At 50.1% G+C, this 22702-nt stretch overlaps 1 protein-coding gene across 2 annotated transcripts; it reads right to left on the reverse strand.

The window, feature by feature from the left end:
• Positions 1–13586: 13586 nt before the first annotated feature.
• On the reverse strand, positions 13587–15533 carry ARL4D (ARF like GTPase 4D). Of its 2 annotated transcripts, XM_059997462.1 has the most exons (3): positions 15452–15525; positions 15126–15217; positions 13587–14892 (listed from the first exon to the last, which is right to left on the reverse strand). In XM_059997462.1, exon 3 carries the CDS (start codon positions 14795–14797, stop codon positions 14195–14197), a length of 603 nt encoding a protein of 200 aa, XP_059853445.1. In that variant the 5' UTR covers positions 14798–14892; positions 15126–15217; positions 15452–15525; the 3' UTR covers positions 13587–14194. The 2 variants fall into 2 exon arrangements, with proteins under 2 accessions (XP_059853445.1, XP_059853444.1); XM_059997461.1 differs by lacking the exon at positions 15126–15217 and having other exon boundaries at positions 15452–15533.
• Between the last annotated feature and the right edge of the window lie 7169 nt (positions 15534–22702).

The following is a 22702-nucleotide window of genomic DNA, read 5'->3' on the forward strand; positions in this document are numbered from 1 at the left end:
CCACCCAACCCTCTGCTATCAGAGCTCTGAACACCCAAAAAGGAAAAATGATTTGTGCTGAGTGAAGACAGAGCCAGGGAGGAAGGGAAGGGCTGTTCTCTGCCAGCTGACGTTCTGCAGACCGAGCTGCCTGCATCTGTGCCAAGGGTGTGGCCACTGGCAAAATCTGCGTGAGACGGGGGAGGGGAGAGAGAGAAATGTACTGATTCCTACAGCACATCCGGAGCCCTATCTTAAACTGTCCCGAATTGGCCTCCCCAAGAGGGAGGATGAGATCAAAGTCTCACCCATGATGAAGGACAAGAGGTTATACATTCATTTGATAAACATTTACTGGGCATACTACGTGCCAAGTAGCACCCTCAGTACAGGAACGCAGTTGTGAAAGACAGCATACCTGTCCTGGGAAATGTCGCACTGGAGTGGGAGAGACAGACAAGTGAACAGGCAACAGCGCTACAGTGCAATCAGAGGAAAGGAAGAGACAAGCACAGGACACAATAAGAGGTCAGAGGAGGGGCACCTCACCGGACTCAGGAGTGAAGAGGTAGTCAGAGAGTCGGCCTGGAGGAGGTCACACCCAACACCCTGAGTTGAGAAGAATGAGGAGGAATTAGATCAGTGAACATGGAAGGAGAGGCATTCCTAGGCAGCAGGAACAGCCTGTGCAAAGGCCTGGGGCTGACACAGAGAGAACCCTGCTGGCACGGGCCATGATCTGGTACAGCTGAGTGAGGAGAGAAGCAGAGGAGTGGTCAAAGTAGGAAAGCCTTTGTCACAGATGCTAAGGACTTGGGATGTTGTTTTTAAAGACAGCTGGGCTTTCATCAAAAGGTTTAAGAGGAGGAGGTGACTGATCAGATTTGCATTTTAGAAAAATGAGTCTAGTAACCAAGTGGGGAAGAGGTTCCCAGGGTGCAAGATGGGAAAGTGAGAGACCACTAAGGAAGCTACGGTCATAGTCCAGTGAGAAATGGTGAGGCCCCGTGCAGTAGAAACTAACACAACAGGGACTCCCCTGGAGGCTCAGTAATTAAGAATCCCCCTGCCAATGCAGGGGACACAGGTTAGATCCCTCGTCCAGGAAGATCCCACATGCCACGGAGCAGCTAAGCCTGTGTGCTACAACTACTGAAGACCACACGTCTAGAGCCCATGCTCGGCAATAAGAGAAGCACCGCAACGAGAAGCCCGCGCACCGCAACGAAGAGTAGCCCCCGCTCGCCGCAACTAGAGAAAGCCCGCGCGCAGCAACGAAGACCCAACGCAGCCAAAAAGTAATTAATTATTTAATTATTTTAAAAGAGCAACCTTTAAAAAAAAACTAACACATTGTAAAGCAACTATACTCCAATAAAAATTAATCAAAATAAAATGTAAAAAAAACACCCAAATATCTATGTCTTAATTTTTCTATTTCCTACTCATTTAGTAAAGTAAGTCATGGAATTGAAAGAAAAAAAAAACGGTGAGGACCTGAATTTAGGGCAGTTCTGAGGGGAGGAAGAAGAAGACACAGATCTGAGAGGTATTTAGGAAGTAGACTTATTGGACGTGGTGACCAGCATGGGGAGATGAGGGTGGGGGAAGGGAGAAGAGGATGAGGCCCAGGTCCTGACTTGGGTGTTCAGTGAATCAGATGAGGAGACCTTGGACAGAGATGGGGAATCTGGACAGAGGAGAAAGTTTGGACTGGAAACAGACGAGTTCAACACAGAGTCTCTTGAGTTTAACACGATGTCTCCTGCAGACATCTGGGGGGGATATTCACCATCGGGGTGGAGGTAAGGTGTGGGGCTAGAGATGAACCCTTGGGAGGCAGCGTAGCTGCTGTGGTTAAAACCATGTGTGTGGATGTGATCGCTGAGAAGAATTTGCACATCTGAGAATGTGTAGACTCTGTCTTCCTGTCCCCAGGCAAAACGGGCAGAGATAACGTAAATGAAACTGCTTGGCCTGACACGTGGGTCAGAACAGAGGCTCAGTAAATCGCAGCTGAATGAATAGAAGGTCAATAATCAGGAATAATCATTTAGTCTAATGTTCTGCTTCCAAACACGATCAACATCATCCCCCTCTTTCTTTCAAAACTTTCTATCCTATTGTCTCTCTCTTTTTTTAATCCTATTGTCTCGGGATCCTGAGAATTGGGAAGTTATTCTAATGTGCACCTCACACACATTCCTCCTTTCAGATTCCAGCCCTTGAGTCCTGATCATCTTGCTAGCTATATTCACCAGCTGCTCACCCTCTTTCCCTGCCTCCTACACGCTCCCCTTGCTGTTATTTTTAAACTGTTTTATTTTCAGACAGTATTCGTCACAGCCATCGGCTGCCTATTGGAAGTATGTTCATCGAATATTGTATTTGTGTAGTTAAATCATAACTTTCCATAGAGGAAAGCAATGACAGAAATAATCCAAAAATGATCAATTTTAAATGACTTCTAATTGGGTTGGGAAGCTGCTTCAGTCCTTGCATCTGAATATGGGTTGGTTAGATAATGCAAAAGTCAAAGTCAAGCAAAATGGCCATATTAGGGAAATTGATACAAGAGGAACTTGCCTAGAAACTGACCAATTGTTCCATCCCAAGGCCTTCAACGTGGCACCCAGCCTTCTATCTATCCACCTTTCTATCCACCCATCCGTTCCATCTATCCATCTTCCCATCCATCTGTCCTCCAAATCTATCTATCTGTCCACCCATCCAACTATCTATCTAAAAACATCTTTAGAATGCCTGCTGTATTCCAGACACTGCACTAGATGCTGAGGGATATGAAAATAAATGAGACTGGAACCAAGAATCTTCCAATCCAAATGTGGGAAAAGACCCAAGATTAAAAATAACTCAATCTTAGAAATGTTCTAAAAGAAGAATTAGAAGACATAACTCTTTCTAGAGGAATCAGGGAAGGCTTCCTAGGAAAGGGTCTTGAAGGAGGAGAAAAACTTGGAGGTGCACAGTTTTACCTCTCGCAGGGATACAGGGCAGAGGGGCAAGACTTACACCCCAATATATAGGCTACACCTGGGCATGGGGAATCGAACCACGGGACTTCAAACCATGTCACTTCTCTTGACCCCAGTATATTCATCATTATATCAAAAGGGTTGTAATGTGGTTTTCTAGCTATGCTCCACTGAATGTAGAGTAACAAGCTGTCTCAGTTTGCCCCCGTTTGAGAGATTTCTTGGGATCTGGGACTCTTGATGCTAAAACAGGACAGATCCAGGATGAGTTGGTCACCCTAATTGAAGGGTGACCCTTACAGATACCATAGGGAGGTCATAGAGGCAGGAAGTAGGGAAAGCAGGACTCAGGGCAGCGGACAGTCCAGGGGGCTCAGAGCCCCCACTGTCACTCTCACTGTATCAGTCACAACTTTTTTGCACATTGAGTTTCTCTGTTAGATTTTGTTGGAAGAAACATTGCAACTACTTTTTAAAACGGCTTGAAAACCATTGGACTAAATGGTCTCTAGTGTCCCTGCAGTCTTTTGAAATTAAAATTCTGTTATCTATATGGGAGTTCCCTGGTGGCCTAGTGGTTAGGATTCTGGGCTTTCACTGCCGTGGCCCGGGCTCAGTCCCTGGTCGGGGAACTGAGATTCTGTAAGTGTCACGGCATGGCCAAAATATATATATTTTGGGGGAGGGTAGGGAGGGAGTTGATTTTTCTCTCTCTCACTTCTTTCCATCATTCCGCCTCGTATTTTTTCCCTTTGTCTGATGAGATGCACAGGGGACTATAAGACAGATATAAGTATTTTGGCTCAAAAATCTTCCTTCCTATAGGACTTTTAGAGGCTATAAAATAAATGAGAAAATACTAAGCTAAATTAACATTGAGTTTTAAAATCCATAGCATTCCAAACCAGCCTGCGGAAGGCATCCTTCATTTTATACCTTTCTCCCTCTCCACCCAGTACCACTGGTTCTGAAATTACATCTCAGGGGGTAAGTTCAGGAGTTGGGGGACAATGAATCAGCCTAAAGAATCCCTTCTTGTTTCTTCGGGGTGGGGCCGCGAGCTGAAAGGGGACCAGGAGAAGCAGTCGGAAACAACATCCCAGCTCCTCCTCCCACCTTGGCTCCCTCTAGCAGCTCTAATTGAGGCCTGTCACAGGGAGAGAAGCCAGCTGCAAATTGCATTCATCAACGAATTACCGCAGTTACAGCCTCAACCCCAGCCTAATGGGGGCGACTCGTCCGGTCAGACGGTCCCTTCCTCTGATTCAGAGCAGCCAAATTCTTTGGAATGCCAGGGCCATTTTCCCTGATCCAGACCGCACACTTTATCCTGGCCCTACACCCTGCCTTCAACCAATACATCAGGAAGGATGGATGGTCCCCCAAACTTCTCTGGGATGCTTCTATCAACTGAAGTTCACCCAGCAATCTAGGCCCGATTCCCGCTGCTGTCCTTTTTTTCTTTTTTTTTTTTTTTATGGCAGCATTGGGTCTTCGTTGCTGCGTGGGGGCCTTTTCTCTAGTTGCTGTGAGTGGGGGCTACTCTTCTTTGCGGTGCACGGGCTCCTCATTGCGGAGGCTTCTCTTGTTGCAGAGCATGGGCTCTAGGCGCGTGGGCTTCAGTAGTTGCAGCACATGGGCTCAGTAGTTGTGGCTCGCAGGCTTAGATGCTCTGTGGCATGTGGGCTCTTCCCGGACCAGGGATCGAACCTGTGTCCCCTGCATTGGCAGGCAGATTCTTTATTTTTTTAAATATTATTTTATTTATTTATTTGGTTGTGTCGGGTCTTAGTTGTGGCAGGCAGGCTCCTTAGTTGTCGCTCGAGGGCTCCTTAGTTGTGGCATGTGAACTCTTAGTTGCGGCATGCATGTGGGATCTAGTTCCTCAACTAGGGATCGAACCTGGGCCCCCTGCATTGGGAGCGTAGAGTCTTAACCACTGAGCCACCAGGGAAGTCCCACCTGCTGCTGTTCTTTAAGTTGACTTTCCTCCAGATGTGGTCCTGGAGAGAATTGATTTGCTGACAGTTCAAGGGCCTGTTAAGAATGCTTTCCTTGTTGCCAGAGGGCCAACTCAACTCCTCCATCCCTCCTGCCCTCCTTGATGACACAGGGCCCAGGTTAGGGTGAGGTTCAGATGAAACCTGTGGAGGTGTAGTGCAAGTGTCACCTCCCAGAGGGATAAACATGTGACCACACTCACCTGTCCACAGCTGCTTCCTCACTCCCCTCCCTGGAACTAGCAATCCTGGTTTCAACAAGGTGTGTGTGTGTGTGTGTGTGTGTGTGTCAGAGAGAAACACATACCACAGGAAATCCACGTGCTAGGGACAGGAGGATGTGGAGGGCATGACACTGGATCCCTCTGTGTGACCTGGGGTATGAAAGAACAACCAAATGCCCTCAGAGAGTACTCTTTCCCTTGCTTTTTTTTTTTTCTTAATATTTATTTATTTGTTTGGCTGCACCGGGTCTTAGTTGCATCAGGCGGGCTCCTTACTTGTGGCTTGAGGGCTCCTTATTTGTGGCACATGGGCTCCTTAGTTGCGGCAGGTGGGCTCCTTAGTTGCGGCTTGCTGGCTCCTTAGCTGTGGCATGCAAACTCTTAGTTGTGGCATGCATGTGGGATCTAGTTCCCTGACCAGGGGTTGAACCGGAGCCCCCTGCATTAGGAGCACAGAGTCTTAAGCACTGAACCATCAGGGAAGTTCCCTCTCTCCCCTGCTTTTTGAACGAGAATTCTGGCATCTCTACAAACAGGGCTGTGCCAGAGAAAAGGAAATTTCAGAGGTCAGTCCATCCATCTCCCAGCCTCTGGCCAGAAACAATCATCTCTTCCTTTCTCCCAGTCCCTGTTTGAATTTGGGAGGGGTCAAGGAAGGGAGGTTTCTTTTCAGTGCTGAAGTTTCTAAGGAAGCCAGCCCAGATCCCCCACTTCCCTTCCAGAGAATGTATCCTGTGATGTTTAAGTAGGAGTCAAGCCTTGAGAATGAATTTCTCCTGAACTGTCCTTGCTCCACAAGAGGAGGCAGGGATGGATACACCCAGTAAAGAAGTCACACAACAGAAGTGATTTGAGTCAAATGTCCCCTGGGACACCAAAGCTTTCTGTCCAGGGGAACGGGGGTTCAAGTGACCCATTGGCAAGGGAAGAGGTCAACAGGGGTGACCCAGTACCCCAGCTTCCTGGAGACTCTTGAAGAAACTCAGCATTTCATCCTGAGTTTCAGAAGAGAGAAGGCAGATCAAAGGCAGGAACCAAGGACAGTGGGGGTAGGACGGGACCAAGAAACAGATGGAGGGAGAAACAAGGTGCGACAAGGGCAGTTAAGGGCTGAGGTTGAGGTCCAGAGTGAGAGTAGAACAAGGACTGGATTGCCAAACAAGGACAGCAACCAGGGCACTGGCCTGCCCAGGTCAGTGACTTTTTTTGTCTCTCGGTCTACACTCTGAGTGGTGCCCAGGCCCCTCTGCTGGCTGTGAGTGTTGGCTCCAATGACTCCGAAGGCTCCCAGTGGCCCCTTCTCTGGAGACTTGAGCAACCAGCAGCCAATTAGCTGACTGATGGGGTATGGGGGTGGGGGTACCTACCTCAGGGGGCTTCTTTCTGTGGTCCCAGCCTCCATCCAGAGCTTTCCTACAGGGTGAAGCCCAGATTAGACTCCGGCTGTGACAGGGGGGTCCTTGCTTAGCCCCTCCCCTACCCCATCCTGCTTCCCTTCCTCCCCTTCTCCTGAGACTTTGCCCTCAATAAACCAGATGCCCCTGAATCCCTGTCTCAGGCTCGGCATCAAGGAAACCGGATCTAGAACAATTTTGTGCACAGGTTACACCTTTAGCTCCAGCACCTAGGATGGTGTGTCAGTGCCCAATAAGGCTAAATCTTATGATATTATAGGTGATTAATTGAAAAAATACATGACTGATTGAACTAATGCTCTGGGTGGGAGATAGGTGGGTGAGGGTTTTTATTGCAGAACTGCCCTCCCCCACGTACACACACACACACACACACACACACACACACACACACTCACACACACGCAGTGTTAACCTGATCCCCGTGGCTCATCCCAGTACATCCCGTCTGCATATAGGCCACCTGCTTATGTTTGTGCAAACTCAGGAGCAGATAATCTAGTTGGTGGATTACCCAGACCCCCAGCTGGCATCTTCCCCTTCAGTATCTCCTGCTTGAGTTCTCTTTCTGCTCCAACACCTTTTGGGGGTTGGGAGAGGGTTGGGCAGAGGAAGGCAGCAGAGGAGGGCAAGATGATGAAACTTTAGTCTGTCAACACTGTTGCTGCTATCTCAGCAGTATGATGAAAGGTCAGAAACTATTGGGTAAAATCAGGATAGGAATTTTCTGTGGACTCCAGGTAACTGGGCTTATCGTGAAACAGACAGTTAAAGAGCTGTTTATAGAGTGAAAACACCCTAAATGGAGCTACAAAATCACCTGCAAAGTAATCAGGTTTGGATCAGTGAGACTCATAGTTTGATAAGGTGTTTTAAGATAATCTGAGAGACTTCCATGGTGGTCCCGTGGTTAGGACTCCTCGCTTCCACTGCAGGGAGCCTGGGTTCAATCCCTGGTCGGGGAACTAAGATTGCCACGAGGCCAAAAAGGTAAATAAATAAATAATAACTTGAGATATGCAAAGTCTTGACCTATCCTGAAAGCTTTCCAGGAAGGAGGTGAGCAGATCTTTCACGCTGTTCAGTCCTCCCTGTCGAGAAGACCCTTCTGTAACCTCCCCTCCTTCTTCCAGATTGCCGCAGTTTGGTCTGTTTCTCTTCTGATTTCGGCAGAAAGGAAGAACAATGGCTCTCCCCTTCTTTTACCCATAATGCTCCTTCCCCCAAATATCTAGACCTGCATTGTCAATAGAAATAGAATGCGAACAGCAAATGTCATTTTAGAATTTCTGGTAACCACATTTTTTAAAGGTAAAATGAAGCAGATGAAATTAATTTTAATGAAGCATTTTATTTAACTCAATATATCCAAAAATTCAACACATCTATATAAAAAAGTATTCATGAGATGTTTACATTCTTTTTTTCATACTAAGGCTTCAAAATCTGTTGTGTATTTCACACTTACGGCATGTCCCAGTTCAGTTCTCTTACATTTCCCTGGTTCAGTGGCCACGTGTGGTTGGTGGCTGCCATATGGGATAGCACAAGTCCAGACCTTGGGAGTCCCTTCCCCAGCACCTGCTCTGCACTCAGCTCCTCTGGGGTGGGAGGCAGAGAATGGAAATCTAGATACAGTTCGACTATCCTGGGGTGACCTTGGGAGGAGCTGGGAGAGGGGAGTGGTGAACAGACTCCAGGGAGCATCCCAGGCCAGGCAACTAATTACTGGGAAGGGAGGAAGGAAGCTGTGTCTATTAAACCTCAACCTCAGATCTTTCCTCCTGAACAGTAGGTAGGGCCAAGAAAGTACTTCCAAGCCCAAGGTCCTCCAAGTCCCTAGTTAATCAGAATACTTAATTCCAGTTCCTTAATCTGCTTCTTTTCCCCACCTCCTCCAGGAAGTCTTCCCAGATAAACTCCCCAATTTTATTTGATAGTTTCTTTCCTGAGTGCTGTTAGCATTTATAGACTAAAACCACTTCTTCAATGCAGTGACACCCCAACCCTCCAATCCTTGAGTGGACACCCCACATTCCACAGATATGCGATGATCACCTACTGTGTGCCCACCACTGTCCTGGGGATAGAGTGGTGTGCAAAATGGATGAGGGCTGCCCTGCACGACGTGGAAATGAATGCAGACAGTAAACAAACTTGAAAACAAAACAAGGTAATTTCAGAGAGTGATAAGATGAAGGGAGAAAGATCATTAAGGAGTTCGCCACACCCACCTTGTACTGAGGACCACAGAAAGTGAACCAGAAAAGATCTGATATTGTGTACTCAACCCCCTCACTGTATAGATGGGTAAACTGAGGCCAGGGGACAAGGAAGGGCTTGGTCAAGGTCACAGAAGTTGGTGGCAGAGCCACGTCTTACTCTGAGGTTACTTTCTGAGGTGCTGCCTGGTTAGAGTGGTGGTTCTGTTCCTCCCCCATTAGACTGGGAGCATTCCAGGGAATGAGCAAGCACTTCTGCCTTCTCTCTCCCGAGGGATAAGAGTCAGCATCTGGAAAGCAGTGAGTGATCTTATAAAAACAAACACAATCAAAATCGCAAAACTTCACTTTCAGCAATCTTTAAAAGCCAGCTGTCAGCCCCACCCTCCTCCACCAATCTCCACCAGACTTCATAGGAGGGGATGGGAGGTACTAAAGAGATACACTCTCCTGCCTGCCTCACTCCCCACCATCCCGATCCACCCAGGAGGGGCATAGACCCAGGATTAGCCCAGAGGCCTGAATGAACTCAACAGAGATGGAGCCCCAACAACCCAGAGTGGCCGAGGGATGTGATACTTCACGCTTCTGCTTCCTGTTCCAGGAGTCCATGAGCTATAGTGGCTGATGGGGGTCCCCACTAGGGGAGTGGGGGAGGTCCAGGTCCCCAGCCACCCTCCTTCAGGCTCAGATCTGTTCTCCATGTTCCCTTCACAGCCCACGCTCCTAATCTCAGCCGCACTCCCTCCCTGAGCCAAGTCCCGGGGATTTATTTCAGGAGCTGTTTCGCCCACTCCGCCTGCCATCTGTGAGAAGCTGGGTGCTAAGGGAGTCCTCACCATCTGCCCACCTCCGCCATCAACCAGGCAGCCCCGGGTGGGGCTCAATCCCCAGGCCTGCAAATCCTCTACCGTATTGCTGGTGATTTTTTTTCTTACCTGCCATAAAGCAGGAGCACTGTGATGTCTACTCTCACACCCTAACCCCCACACACACCCCTCGGCTTGAAGACGCCTTGAAATTTGAGGATGGAGGATGATGGGGCTGAATTAAATTCACCCCAACAGGGCTTCCCTGGTGGCGCAGTGGTTGAGAGTCCGCCTGCCGATGCAGGGGACACGGGTTCGTGCCCCGGTCCGGGAAGATCCCACATGCCACGGAGCGGCTGGGCCCGTGAGCCATGGCCGCTGGGCCTGCGCGTCCGGAGTCTGTGCTCCACAATGGGAGAGGCCACAACAGTGAGAGGCCCGCGTACCGCAAAAAAAAAAAAAAAAGTGTACCCTTTGACACAACAATTACACTTCTAGGAATCATCTTACAGGAAATCTCCCCACAGTGTACAAAGAAATATGTACAAGGAAGTCCATTGCTGGGGACATGTTGTGGACTTAATTAATAAATGAGGGCCCATTCATACAATGGAATCTCATGTAGTCATCAAAAAGAATGCGAAAATCCATATGTCCTGACATTGAATTATGCCCAAGATATAAATGAGAAAAGCAAAACTACAACAATATGCCTGAGATAACCCCATGTGTCATTCATATATATATATATATATATATATATAATATATATATATATATATACACACTATTTGTAATATACGCAGAGAAAAAATATCTGAAAGATTATATGTAAAAACCTGTTCACAATGTTTAGCTAGCTCTGAAGTTTAGACTATGGGGCTCTCCATTTTCTAAGTTTCTAAGTTTCTTTTACAACGAAGACCTATTACTTTTATAATCAAGTGAGGAAGGGGGGAACTGTTTTTAAAAAAAAATTTTTAAAGGAAGGAGGGAAGAACAAACACCCTCCTCTGTCTTAGCCAGAGGAAGAGGTTCCATGACACCCACCCACAAACTCCCCAGCCGTGGTCCTGCAGATGGCCTTGGAAACGATGTGTGGCTACGGACTGCCCATTCCCTACAGCCCAGTGTGGGCCTGGGCTTTCCTTACTGCCTTTGCTCCCTCCCCTCCCACTGGCCTCCGTTCAGAAAATGCCCATGTTGGAGAACAGGCTGTCCTGTGTGCTCCTAAGTGCTTCAGTGGAACTCAGTGCTTCCCAGGCCCTGGTTGGAGGTGTCCATCTCCAGAAAGACTTGTTATGACACATGGTCAGTGTGAAAGGAGGGTGGGGACTTCTGGCCAGATCTGAGGCCAGAGCTCTGCTGGGCTTTGAAGATAAAGCCCCTGCGCGCCTCAGGAAGGGGAGTGGGGGAGTGGAAAGCTGGTCCCTAATCTAATCAAGGCAGGGAGGGAGGGAAGGAGGGGGAGGTCAGAGCTCTGAGGTCCTGGACTTGCTCCCTGTCTCCAACCTCCTGGCTGTCTGCCCAAGGGAGTCCAAAGAGCTGGCCTGGGAGGAAGGATCTGGACACACCACTAAGTAGCTGTGTCCTCGGGCAAGTTGCTACCCCCTTAGGGACTTCTTTCCTCCCTTTTTGCTACTTTTTCTCTTCCTTGAGCACATGCAGCATGGGAGGACTGGAGGGGGTGTGGGAAGGTGAGGGACCACGGCCATCTTTGCCCTCACGAGGGCTTTGGGGAAGCACAGGGCACCCAGGGCACTCCATCTGGATTTTACCATCCAAACTGTGCAAGAAGAAGAGGTGGCTGGGATGAGGGGGGCGGTGGCTAGGGGGGCTGTGACTGGGGGGGTGCCGCTCAGAAGGGAGCCCCAACTCTGGGACCACTGGTTTCCTTCAACTTCACCTCACAGGCAACCAGCCCCTGCCGCCACTCTTAGCCCCTAGACACCCTCGGCCTTTAAGGAGCCTCTTCCTCAGCACCCATCTCAGGGTCTCCAAGAAATTCTCCTAAATAAAGAAGCTGAGACAAAGAAACTACAACCTACCTGCGATCCTGATCCCACCCGCATCCCAAGCAACTGGCCCAGAGTTCAACACACCGAACCCCTGACGTGGTCCCCTCCCTCCCAGCCCTCCATCCCTTTGATGGACTAAGGATTATTACAAAGCTCCAGACCCTTACCCTGCCAGAATGTGGCTTTCTAATCAGAATGCCCCCGTGCTCCCCTCTCCCCACAATGCTTCAGAGCAACTGGCTTCTCCATCTCACTTGTCGCCAGCACCCCCCTTCCTCCACCCCCCAGGGGGTCAGGGCACGAGCCAGGACATTCGCAGGTCTCCTGTGGACCATGGTCCCCACCCAGGGCTGGAGAGGGGTTTGGGGGAGAAGAGGGGAGCAGAAGACAGTTCTAATAAGATAGGGAGGGAGGCTGATTGGCAGAACCATGGCATCATGGATGCCTCTCTGCTAGGGATGGGGGAGCACCTCTACACACATAGCCCCCCAAATCCAGAGACCTCAGTCCCCCGGGTGACTAAAAATGGAGAGAGCGTGTCCTTGGAGATTTTGAGACAAAAGAGCAAAACTGGGGTGGAATGGGGAAGAAAGATCTCCCAGCAAGACCTAGGATCCTTCCAGCCAGGTCCTCCCCAGCCTGTTCCTGGGCTGCAGAGGAGGACTCTACCCTGAGGACTGGGAGAGATGAGTCACAGGTGTGGGTAGAGGGCGGCCAGGTAGCACGTGTCCCCAGCAGAACCAGCCCGGCAGCTCTGTCGAGGAGGCCCCAGCACTGACGCAGACCTGGGCACCCTTCCGGATGGATGCACATCCACCCCCGTCCTGCCAGCCACCTCGAGGGCCGGGAGAAGGGGCGTGCACGGGTGTTAGCAAATCTGACCTGGCCCGGACTCAGCAAACTCAGCTTCTGCCGGCTGGCTAGGAAGAAACGAGTTCCTTAGGAAGGCTCCCCCAGGATGGGGTTGCCAGCACCTCCCCTCCCTCCCCAGGTCCTTTAATCTGATTCTGGAGCAGGGACTCTGAACATGCTCTGGGGATCCCATGTTTGCACAAAGGGTGGGCATGGGACCGGGGGACTGGAAAAAATGGTGCTTGGTTTTTACTTACGACTCCCACTCAGATTAGGAAGATCTAATTGTCCTCAAGTGCTGGTGAGGTGGGCGTGGCCCTGAAAGTCTGGGCAGGGGTATTCAGGCTCTCGCGACACTAGCATTTTATTCTTACGATCACTGCTAACATTGGTGGTCTATGTGGATATCCAGCCGTCCTCACTCGCACCAGGCTCAAACAGCTACTAGACTTCCCCTCTCTTGGGAATAGCTAGACGACTCATGGCTTAGTCACAGGTGCCTGGCTGGTTCAATCCAGCCCAGGCCTCCCCAGCACCAGTCACTGCCACCGTTGCCAGTGAGCTGCAGTCAGCAGGACTGAGCACACAGAGGTGGCTTAAGGCCAGGAGGAAATTACTTTCCATTCTCTCCACATCCCCCAAGATGTGTATTGGGGTTGGGAGAGGAAATCAGACTAACCACCTGAGTGCTGCGGACGGGGCAGACCTACCTACATAGACCTAAGAGGTGTCCCCAAGGGCAAGGACCTAGGAGCAGCTCACACCAGCAAAACCTGAAGTTAAATCTGCAGGGACCAGCTGGGATCGGGGGCAAGTCAGAGCCAGAGGAGGAGGGGAGGGGAGGAAAGTGGAAGAAAGAAGGGACCCAAAAAAACCTGGCAGAGATCAGGCAATAGCATGGGGTTATTTCAACTCTCTATAATCCCCACCAGCCCGTAAACACACAATCTAATTTTTTAGAAAAGTGCTTGCTTTGCAAATTCAGCTTCAAGATAAGTCCCTCCTCCCCACCCCTGCCTGCCCATATAGAAATCTTGGACTAACCCTGAGGCTAGGTAAGGAGAGGAAAATGCCAGACCAAGGTTAGAGCTACAACATCATCAGTCTTTAATAACTTATAGGCAAATGCTAAAAAATCATTAATAATAATAATACAGAGGACACACGTGGCTTATAAAAATGGTTGTGAGTCTACAAAGGTGGGGAGGAGTTCTCGGCACTTTCATACAAAGAGAAAAATATAGACTATTACGACTGGCACCCCTAGAAAAGCAACCTGGGGAGACCCCTCAGTTGGGGGGAGGGGCAAGAGCTAGTTCTCGTTTATTCCACATGCATCCTCCAAGAAACTCTCCTTCACCCCCAAACACATCTAATCAAAAAGCCAGAGAAGAAAAACAGGAAACAGGGTCGAGGTAGAGTCAGTTTACATTTAAGCCTCCACAGTCCTGCAGCCTCCACTTCTCCAGAAGTGAGGATGAGGGAGAGATGTGAGAAGACATCCCATCTCCCATCGCCCACCCCAGTGCTGCCCCAAAACAGGACCCCCGCGGTGTGCTCCTCGGTCCTTCATCGAGGTGAACAGGTCCTTGCACCCTGGGGCTAAGTGAGGGGCCACAGGCTCCACCTGGCTGTCCAAGTGTGCAGACCCCTACTGGTGAGGAGGGGGCAGCCTCAGGTCACCGTCTCTTCTTGCCTGTCCGGACAGTCTTCTTTCTCTTGAGGATCATCCCATACAGGCGCTCCAGGCCTGGCTGCAGGCCCAGCCCGTCCACAGCACTGCAGCCCTGCACGTGGGTGAGTGGGGCAGCAGCCAGCTCGCCGACTGCCAGCCTCTTCTCCACCTCGGCTGCGCTCAGGGCCCCAGGCTGATCCTGCTTGTTGGCCAGCACCAGGACAGGCACACCCTGGTTGTCCGAGGCCCGGCTGATTCGGTGTAGCTCCACCTTGGCCTCCTCCAGCCGCTCAGCCTCAGCGGCATCCACCACAAACACCAGCCCGTCTGTCCGGCGTGTGTAGGAGCGCCACAGTGGCCGAAGCTTCTCCTGCCCCCCCACATCCCACACTTGGAAGGTGATGCTACGGGACCCCCCCAGGGGCACCCGGATCTTCTCGGTGTTGAAGCCTTTGGTGGGGACACTCTGGACAAACTCTTTGAACTTGAGGCGGTAAAGAAGGGAGGTCTTTCCAGCCGAGTCCAGCCCAATGACCACAACGTGCAGGGCCTGGAAGTGAGGCAGGAAGGAGGCGGTGGGCGCCATCTCTGTCAAGTGGTTCCCCATGTTGAACACTGGCTAAGGTGCAGGTCCTGGGGCTCACAGTACAGGCAGGGAGGAGGCCTTGAAACTGCAGGCTCTGGAGACCACAGCTGGGCTATCTGAACAGGGAAAGGTCAGGCGAGAAAAGAGGAGATGTTTAATAATAAACATGAAATTTGCAACTTCTTGATCATTTCCTAAATCAGCTGCTCATTTTTTTAATTCCTTTTTTTTTTCTTAAAGCAGTTGCAGGTGTAACAGAGGCTCTCCCCCCTCCCTGGGGGCCCTGACAAGGGCGATGAGACATACAGAAACCCCCAGGTCCCAGGACACTGAGGTTGGGGGAAGAGACCTCGATCGCCGGACAGTCAGCTTCTGCGCTTGTGGCGAGGTAGCAGGCATCGCGACCCGTTCCCCAGGAGAGAATCCTTGGGGAAAGTGCAGCTGGGGGGCAGAGGGCCCAAATTAAGAATCAGGGTGCGGGCGCTGAGACCGGAGAGTGAGGCCCACTCCCACCCGCCTTCCACATCCCTAGGCGGTTGACACAACCCTCCTTACACGAGACCCCCTCCCCACTGCCCCGCGACACTCCACTGCCCGCCTTCCTGCGATCGCTGACTCCAGCTCCTCCGGCCCCGCACCCGGATCGCCTCGGCTCGGCCTGAACAGCGCCTTTACCTTCCGACAGCCGCGCTCTCCCCGCTCCCCTCCGGGCCAGCCCCACGAGGTTCCCAGCCGGCTTCCAGCCCGCTGGCACTGCGGAGCGGCCCGGGGCACTCTGCCTTAAAACCCGCGCGTGACGTCACGTGGCGCGGGCCAATCAGCAGCCCTGCGGCAGCGAGGCGGGGCGGGGCGGGGCGTGGAGATAAGCGGACTGGAACCCGGGCCACACTGTGATGGACGTCTGGTCAATTGGTGACCGTTTTATTTGATCTTTTCTACCATAATCTAATATTTGGAATTAAACTCGGGATAAATCCGGGATGGAAGGTGGGAGGGGCAAAAGGAACACGCGTGGCAGCGTTTGACTAGGGAGGAGAGGTGAAGAGCGTAACACTCTCAATACCACCACTTCCCCCTCACCCAGGCAGAGGTATCCACCCCACGTATACGCTCCCTTGGCCGGGTCCACTCGAGAGATGCTGACAAGGCTTCCTCCTTTATCCTTCCTAATTCAATGTTTTAACCTGTGTGAACATGGAACCCCATAAAACAGCCTAAACCCATTACCCCTATTGATCTTTGTAACAGCCAGAGGATGAACAGGAAGAGGGGGAACCAATGAGAGACTGGTGTCGTCTGCATTATATAGGTGAAGAAAGCTCTGAAGGGCTCAATGACTTGTCTAAGGTCACATATAGCTAGTAAGTGGCTGAGCAAGGATGTGTCTGAATCCAGTGCCTTGGCCCCTCACCACTTATCTATCCAATCTCTCTCCTCAGGGAGATTCTCAGCAGAAGTCCCGCCCGTTGTTGGTCAGAGTGCCTGCCAGCAGCAGGCCCCCTGAGGGCCTCCCTTGTTCAAATCGATAAAGACAAAATCCTTCACTTCACAGGGTGTTTACTGACCTCATTAATACTGTCTGCTCTGCATGAGCCAAAGAGACTGTGGAGACATAGAGGATGAGCAGACCACGGGGCCTGGCCTCAGACAGCTTCTACTCTAGTGAGAGAGACAAGACTGGCCACTGACAGGGAACATAGCGACTTTGTAAATCATGAGATAAGCACTTACAGGACTTCAGAGGAGGGAGAGAACATGTCAACTAGAAGCTTCTGGAAAGGTTTCCAGAAGTTAATTAGTCGTGCGTAGGATTGGTTGGGAGGTGGGCAGGACTGAGTGGCATCTCCCCAGTCATTACAGCCTGATACAGTCTGGGCAGCACTGAAGAGGCGGAGATGTCACCAACGGGCAGTGTGACCAAAGGGTAACAGTAATTACCTGCAGGGAGGAAGGTAAAACTGAAGGTGGGGAGGGGGTTCAAAGGAGAATGAAATGTTAACTCTACTCTTTCCATTTTTACCAGGAAGCTGGATGCTTGCATTTATTATATAATTCAGTGTTAACTTTTTAAAAGGCTGTCTATGAGGGGAATTGTAAAAGGGGGTGGGGGGGAAGCCATTGCCAGACAGGAGGGTCTAGCCCTTCCTGCCCACTAGCTTCCCATCTGTTTAGCACCAGCCTGCCTTGCACCCTCCTCGTCCCCTCCCCGCAACAAAACCAGCCACCTGGTTTTCCCCAGCAATGCAGGGAGCTTCCCCAAATCCCTTAAGAGATCAAAACCTTAGGTAATTAGTCTGTTACACCCCATGTTGTGGGGTGGCAGAATGCAGCAGGAGCTAAGGCACAAGGGTGGAACTGAGTTAGGAGAGGGGAAGTCAGAGCAAGCCGAGAGGTTGGGAACCACTAGCTCATTGAGTGGCCGATGCATGCTAAGCTGTGGTCAAGGGACTTTGCATACGTTTCCTTTTTTTTTTTTTTTTTTTAATTTTTATTTTTGGCTGTGCCTTGCAGCTTGCAAGATCTTAGTTCTATGACCAGGGACAGAACCCACGCGCTTGCAGTAAAAGCACGGAGTCCTAACCACTGGACTGCCAGGAAATTCCCAACACTTTTCCTTTTTTTAATACACAACGCAAACCATGTAGTAAGTATAGTTATTCCAAAAAGAAGACACCAAAGGCAGAAAGGGTAAGTAACTTGTCCAAGGTCATCCAGCTAGAAATTGGCCAAACTTGGCTTTGATCACATGCTACAATGGCTGTGAAACCGAAAACACAGAGAAATGGAGAGCACATGGAAACTGAAAACAGACACACATTGTTTTCCACAGTCTTTGAAATTTCTTTAACATTTCTCCTACATCTCCTGGGCCTCACACCCAAGAGGGAAACTGTCACTTGATCACCTGATAAGGGAGATGAAACTGGCAACCTCCCCACCCTTCATCTTTTGCCTTTGCCAGGAAAGGTGTTGATGAACAAATGGGAAGGAGGAGGTGGGGCAAGGTGAGAGTGAAGGAAGGGGCCCAGTTTGTCAGGGCAGCACCAGGCTGTGGGCCTACCCCAATCCAGTCTCCTTTAAATGGGAACCCCGCCTCCACACACAGCCTGCAGCCCAGGGAGCCTTCCTCCATTAATGACCATTTTGTTTCCTGGAAGCCTCACCTCTGCAGCCCTTTCTCTCCACAAGATGACAGCCCAGGACCTAGTGCATTGGAGGATTCCCTACAGAGAACACTGGAACATTCTTACTTTGAGCATTCATTTATGGACTGCCTGCTAGGTTGAAGGCCTGAGTGAAATGGCTTAGGACCTGCCCTTGTGGAGTGGACATTATAATGAAGAGTGGGGAGAGACAGGGAATGGCTAAAGAGGTTAATGTCAGATGGTGATGCATGCCATCAAGGAAAATAAAACACAGAAATGTGTTAGAGAGTGACTGCGGAGAGAGCTGCTTTACCTGGGGGAGGGGGATTGCTCATGAAGGCCTTTCCATTGTGACATTAAAGCCAAGGTTTAAGTGGCAAAGAGTCAAGTAAGCATTCCAGACAGAAGGACAAACTAGCGGGGACCTACCTGCTTCCTCCCATTGGCTCCCTGACCTGGGTCAGATTGCAGCTGCTGAATGATTATTCTTCCTCAGAGCTGTCTCCCCACCAGACTAAACACTGAGCCCAGGAGCCGTTTCTTCTCATCCTCAGCTCTGCAGTGCCCAGCACTATGTCTGCTACCCAGTAGGCAATCAGGAAATCTTGCATGATTCATGACTGCATGATGGAATGATTAAAGGTACTCAAGGCGGTTCCCTGAGTATGAGAACCAAGCGTCCAGCCTTAGCTGGGAGTTTCCTGGTCTGGGGTCCTTGGGGGTTGGCAGAGATGCCTGTAAAACCCTGCACTTCTAGGCAAGGTCTGGGCAGTACTCAACCCTCAGGCCTTTGTTGGGGAAGAGGGATTTCTTGGAGGAGAAAAACAGAGGCCATGGGACAGATGACACTGGAGAGAGAGGACCCCTCAAGCCCTGGTGGGCTGAAACCCTGGGCTGAGAGTCATCGTGAGTCCTGTCCTCCCAAGTACACTGGCTTGGAAAAGCCACTTTCCCCCGGGAGCCTCAGTTTCCTCAGCATGTAACTAGGGACTTAGATGATCCCAGGTCCCTTTCCCCAGGACAGCCCATGCTCTAGAGTAGGGGAGGGTACAGGATGGATGGAGCTCACCTAGAAAGCAGCTGAGGACATCCTTGTCTCCACAGCATCCCAACCGAGTACCTGTCTGAGTGCACAGATGAAGGGAGGAGAGGAGTCTGCAGGAGCAGGGATGGGCTGGGGGAGTGGATGCCCAGGAACGGCTTTGGCCTGGGAATCACAAAGACCCGTATTTCAAATCCCAGCTTTGCTTCCTCAAGCATCAAATGGAAGAAACACAGCCTACTACTTAGAATGAGTGTGAAAAGAAAAAATGTGGGAAAGGGGCCTTTAGGTACCCTTTTCCCATGCCAGGGGCCCTTTCAGAGGCAACTCACCCAAAACCACCCAGGGCCAAGGCAAGGGCTGGAAAGTGGCAGATGCTTGCCCTCTGGTGGACGTGTCTGTCACTGCCTGCGTCCTGAAGAAAAGTGGAGGAGTGAAGTTGTACACGGATATCCTAGTATTGCCTCCGCTTAAACGAGCCTCTCAGAGCATGTGCCACCTGCCGAGAGCGGAGGAGAGCCATCATTCCTTCCTGTCCTTATTTCCTCCTAAAGCTTGCGAGCAGCACTGAGCAGAGGGCTCATGTTGATGTTTAATAAGAGTGTTCACATTCCAGACCAGGAGGAAGTTCCCTCAGATTCACCTCCTGCTTAGTACCAGAGAAGAAGGCAGGAAGGGCCCAGCCCGCTGTGCATCCTTGTAACTTTTTCGTAGACACGCCTGCCTCTCTGCTCCCACGCCTGCCTCTCTGCTCCCAGTCATCTCAGAGCAGTGTCACGGTGGGCTCCTCCCTACATAGAGCGTTCAGAAAATCACATTTCCTTTGGGAGGTGTTTCCTCTGGGATGATAACTGAGCATGCAGACTGCCAGGTCCTCAGTGTGCCGCTGAGCACATGAATTTCCAGCCGGGGCTGAAAGCTGGCGTGCTAACCAGAGTGAGGTGCTTTCTGCAGTGCCCTGCCCATATCTTGCAGCAAGCAGTAAGAGCTGGCCCTACATCAAGCCCAGATCTGTAGCTATAAAACTGATAGGACAATGGGCCCACTCTCCTTTTACGTCTGACTTTTTTCTCGGGGAAATCTCATTTTCTTCCCAGGATTAGAGCCCAGGTTATCCATAGGAAGATAACGATTCACGTTTCTTTAGGGAGACAAATTGGCTTTCCCCGCAGGCACCACCACGGGAGCAGCGTTGCTGGAGGGCTGGTGAAGGGGGCTTTGTCTGTTGCCACCTCTGCATACAAGGCCTTGTTTGCTGGACCACCAGTCACTGCACAGGTCAGTGTATGTTTTATTTTCCTGAACCGAATCCAAGTCACCAGTGAAAGCAGTGGCGTCTGCCCGGGTTGGAGAGAGTAGCATGGCATCGTAGCGAGCGTGAGCTTTAAGTTTAATCTTTAACACGCAGCTCTGCCACTTTCCAGCTGTATGACTTTGGCTAAGTCACTTGAGGGAGGAAAGAAAAAAGACCTAACGTTGGTTGCGGACCTACTGTGTGGGGGTCACTCTCCCAGGTGCCAGCACTACGAGGTGAATCAGACACCAGTTCCTGCCCAGAGACAGTGGGAAATAAGCAAACGGACATTTATCTGTGAAACTTTTGAAAATTGCAAAGCACTGTAGAATGTAAAGAATCTTCCCATTCAATTAAGGAAAAAAAAAACGTTTATTGTGCAGTGTAAGATACTGTGCGAGTGTTCTCAGACCAGTGGAACACCTCAGCCTGGTGTCGGCCCCACGGCGGGGCCAGGGAAGGCGTCCTGGCAGATGACGCCCGAGCTCAGTCCTAAAGGACAGAATGAGTGTGTGCCAGGAGAGAGGGTTAGAGAGGGCACTGTAGACAGAGTAGCCAGTACAGAGACTTGGAGATGTGAACCTGGAAGGTGAATTTGCACCAAGAAGAGAAAAGACCAGTGATGTAGGTGGGATGCTGTGTTAAGTGATTTTGGCTTTTATTTTTAAGACCCGTGGGAGGGACTTCCCTGGTGGTCCAGTGGTTAAGACTTGCGCTGGCCATACTTTCTTCCAGTTTCCCATGCTTTCTTCCAATTACCATCTCCTCTCTTGCTCCTTCTTGCCCCATCGTCATGATTACCTTTAACTTCACAGGGTTTCCAGAGTTCGTTAGCATCTTTTCCTTCATCTAGTTCTAAAGACAGTTCGCCAGTCACCTGGCTCAGAGTGCAGACATACCTAATCCAAAGCAGGGCCTTCCCAGTCCTTCCTTATCCCCTCAGAAGACCCATTAGTATTGGGTGGACAGGAGTGCCGTAGCCCGGCACCTGATTACCTAGTATTTTGAATAAATCTGGAAGATGAGCATGCCTTAACAAGATAAACACAAATTATACAAAAAACGTTGTTCCGCTTTTCTTGACTCTACACAGCCAATAGTTTCCGAAGATCAGACAGCAGCCCTGATGTCCCATCTCTTTGAAATGGGATTCTGTGACAGGCAGCTAAACCTAAGGCTGCTGAAGAAACACAATTACAACATCCTGCAGGTTGTGACAGAACTCCTTCAGATCAACAACGACGACTGGTACAGCCACCGCTACTGAGGAGTGACCTCGTATTCAGTAACTTTGCCTGCTGCTCAGAGACGATCTTTATTCTGTCTTGGGGGTGTGGGGTGGAGGCCCTTGCTTATTTTTTGATCTGATGAATCTACATAGAGCCCATCATTGAACTGTCAAGACAATACCTGCCTTGCGGTATTTTTTGGAGCAAATGAAAGGCCGGAACTTAAACCTTCCCTTTAGACGTTAGATGAATTGTAGGAAGAGCATTTTTCACTTGATCTGGATAAAACTCTTCTCCGTTTTAGTGCACTGAAAAGTGCAACTTAAACTCCCTATAGAACCCTTTTTCTTCCTGCTTGTACTGAAGTTGAGTATTTTTCTTTGCTTAATTGTGGATGTTTTCAATGAGGATATCTGTTCATTGTCAGCTTATAAAAGAAATTAACCTTGGACGTTGTTTTCAAGAATTACTCTCATAATTTTTCTAACCTATCCCAAGCTTCATAGCTGTGTGGTGTTAAAATAACACCCAGGGCGCGCACGATAGGAGTTTTGTTCCTCTTCCCTTCTCATGGAGAAAGTCGTTCCCCTGCAAGTCTTAGTAACGGGCACTGTTGTTTTTCAAAAGACCCCCAGTGATGCGTTTAGAGTACATCCACCTTCCAGTCTCTGCACTTCTGAGAAAGGAGCGGGGAGTGTGCGCATTAAGCCAGCAGCACCTGTTGAGCAGCGTCTGTCGTAGCAATTTTGCAGACATTTTATTTTATTTAAGGGAAAAAATGTAGGTAGTGTGAAATATTTTGCTAATGCTACAAAGAAGGAAAACTCTTCTATTAAAGGGAAAAGTAAATTTAACAGTTACCCTTTTTCTTTATGTCGGGGGGCAGGCCTTTACAGTAGAGTGGGCGGGGGTGTATAGGAACATGAGAAAAGTGAAAGGCAGGCTCCTGTGTGAATCATGTCAGTGAAGTTCAGGGGTGGGCAAATGAGTGGGTGTGAGGCTTAGGCCATCCTGATGGCCTCCTGAATGTTTGCAATCTGTTCAGGAGTACCTGGAACAAGAAAAAGAGGCTGGTGTTTTGCAAGACTCGGATGGGAGCAAACTCACCGAAAAAGTTTTGGTTTAACCCCAGGGTACGCGAGCGGGAAGGAGCTCGCTTACGGGGTCCTGGTCCTCGCTGTTTTATAGAAGGGAGTCTTGGGTACGGCTAGTAAA

Source organism: Delphinus delphis, chromosome 19 (genome assembly GCF_949987515.2).
Source record: "Delphinus delphis chromosome 19, mDelDel1.2, whole genome shotgun sequence".
NCBI classification, from domain to species: domain Eukaryota; kingdom Metazoa; phylum Chordata; class Mammalia; order Artiodactyla; family Delphinidae; genus Delphinus; species Delphinus delphis.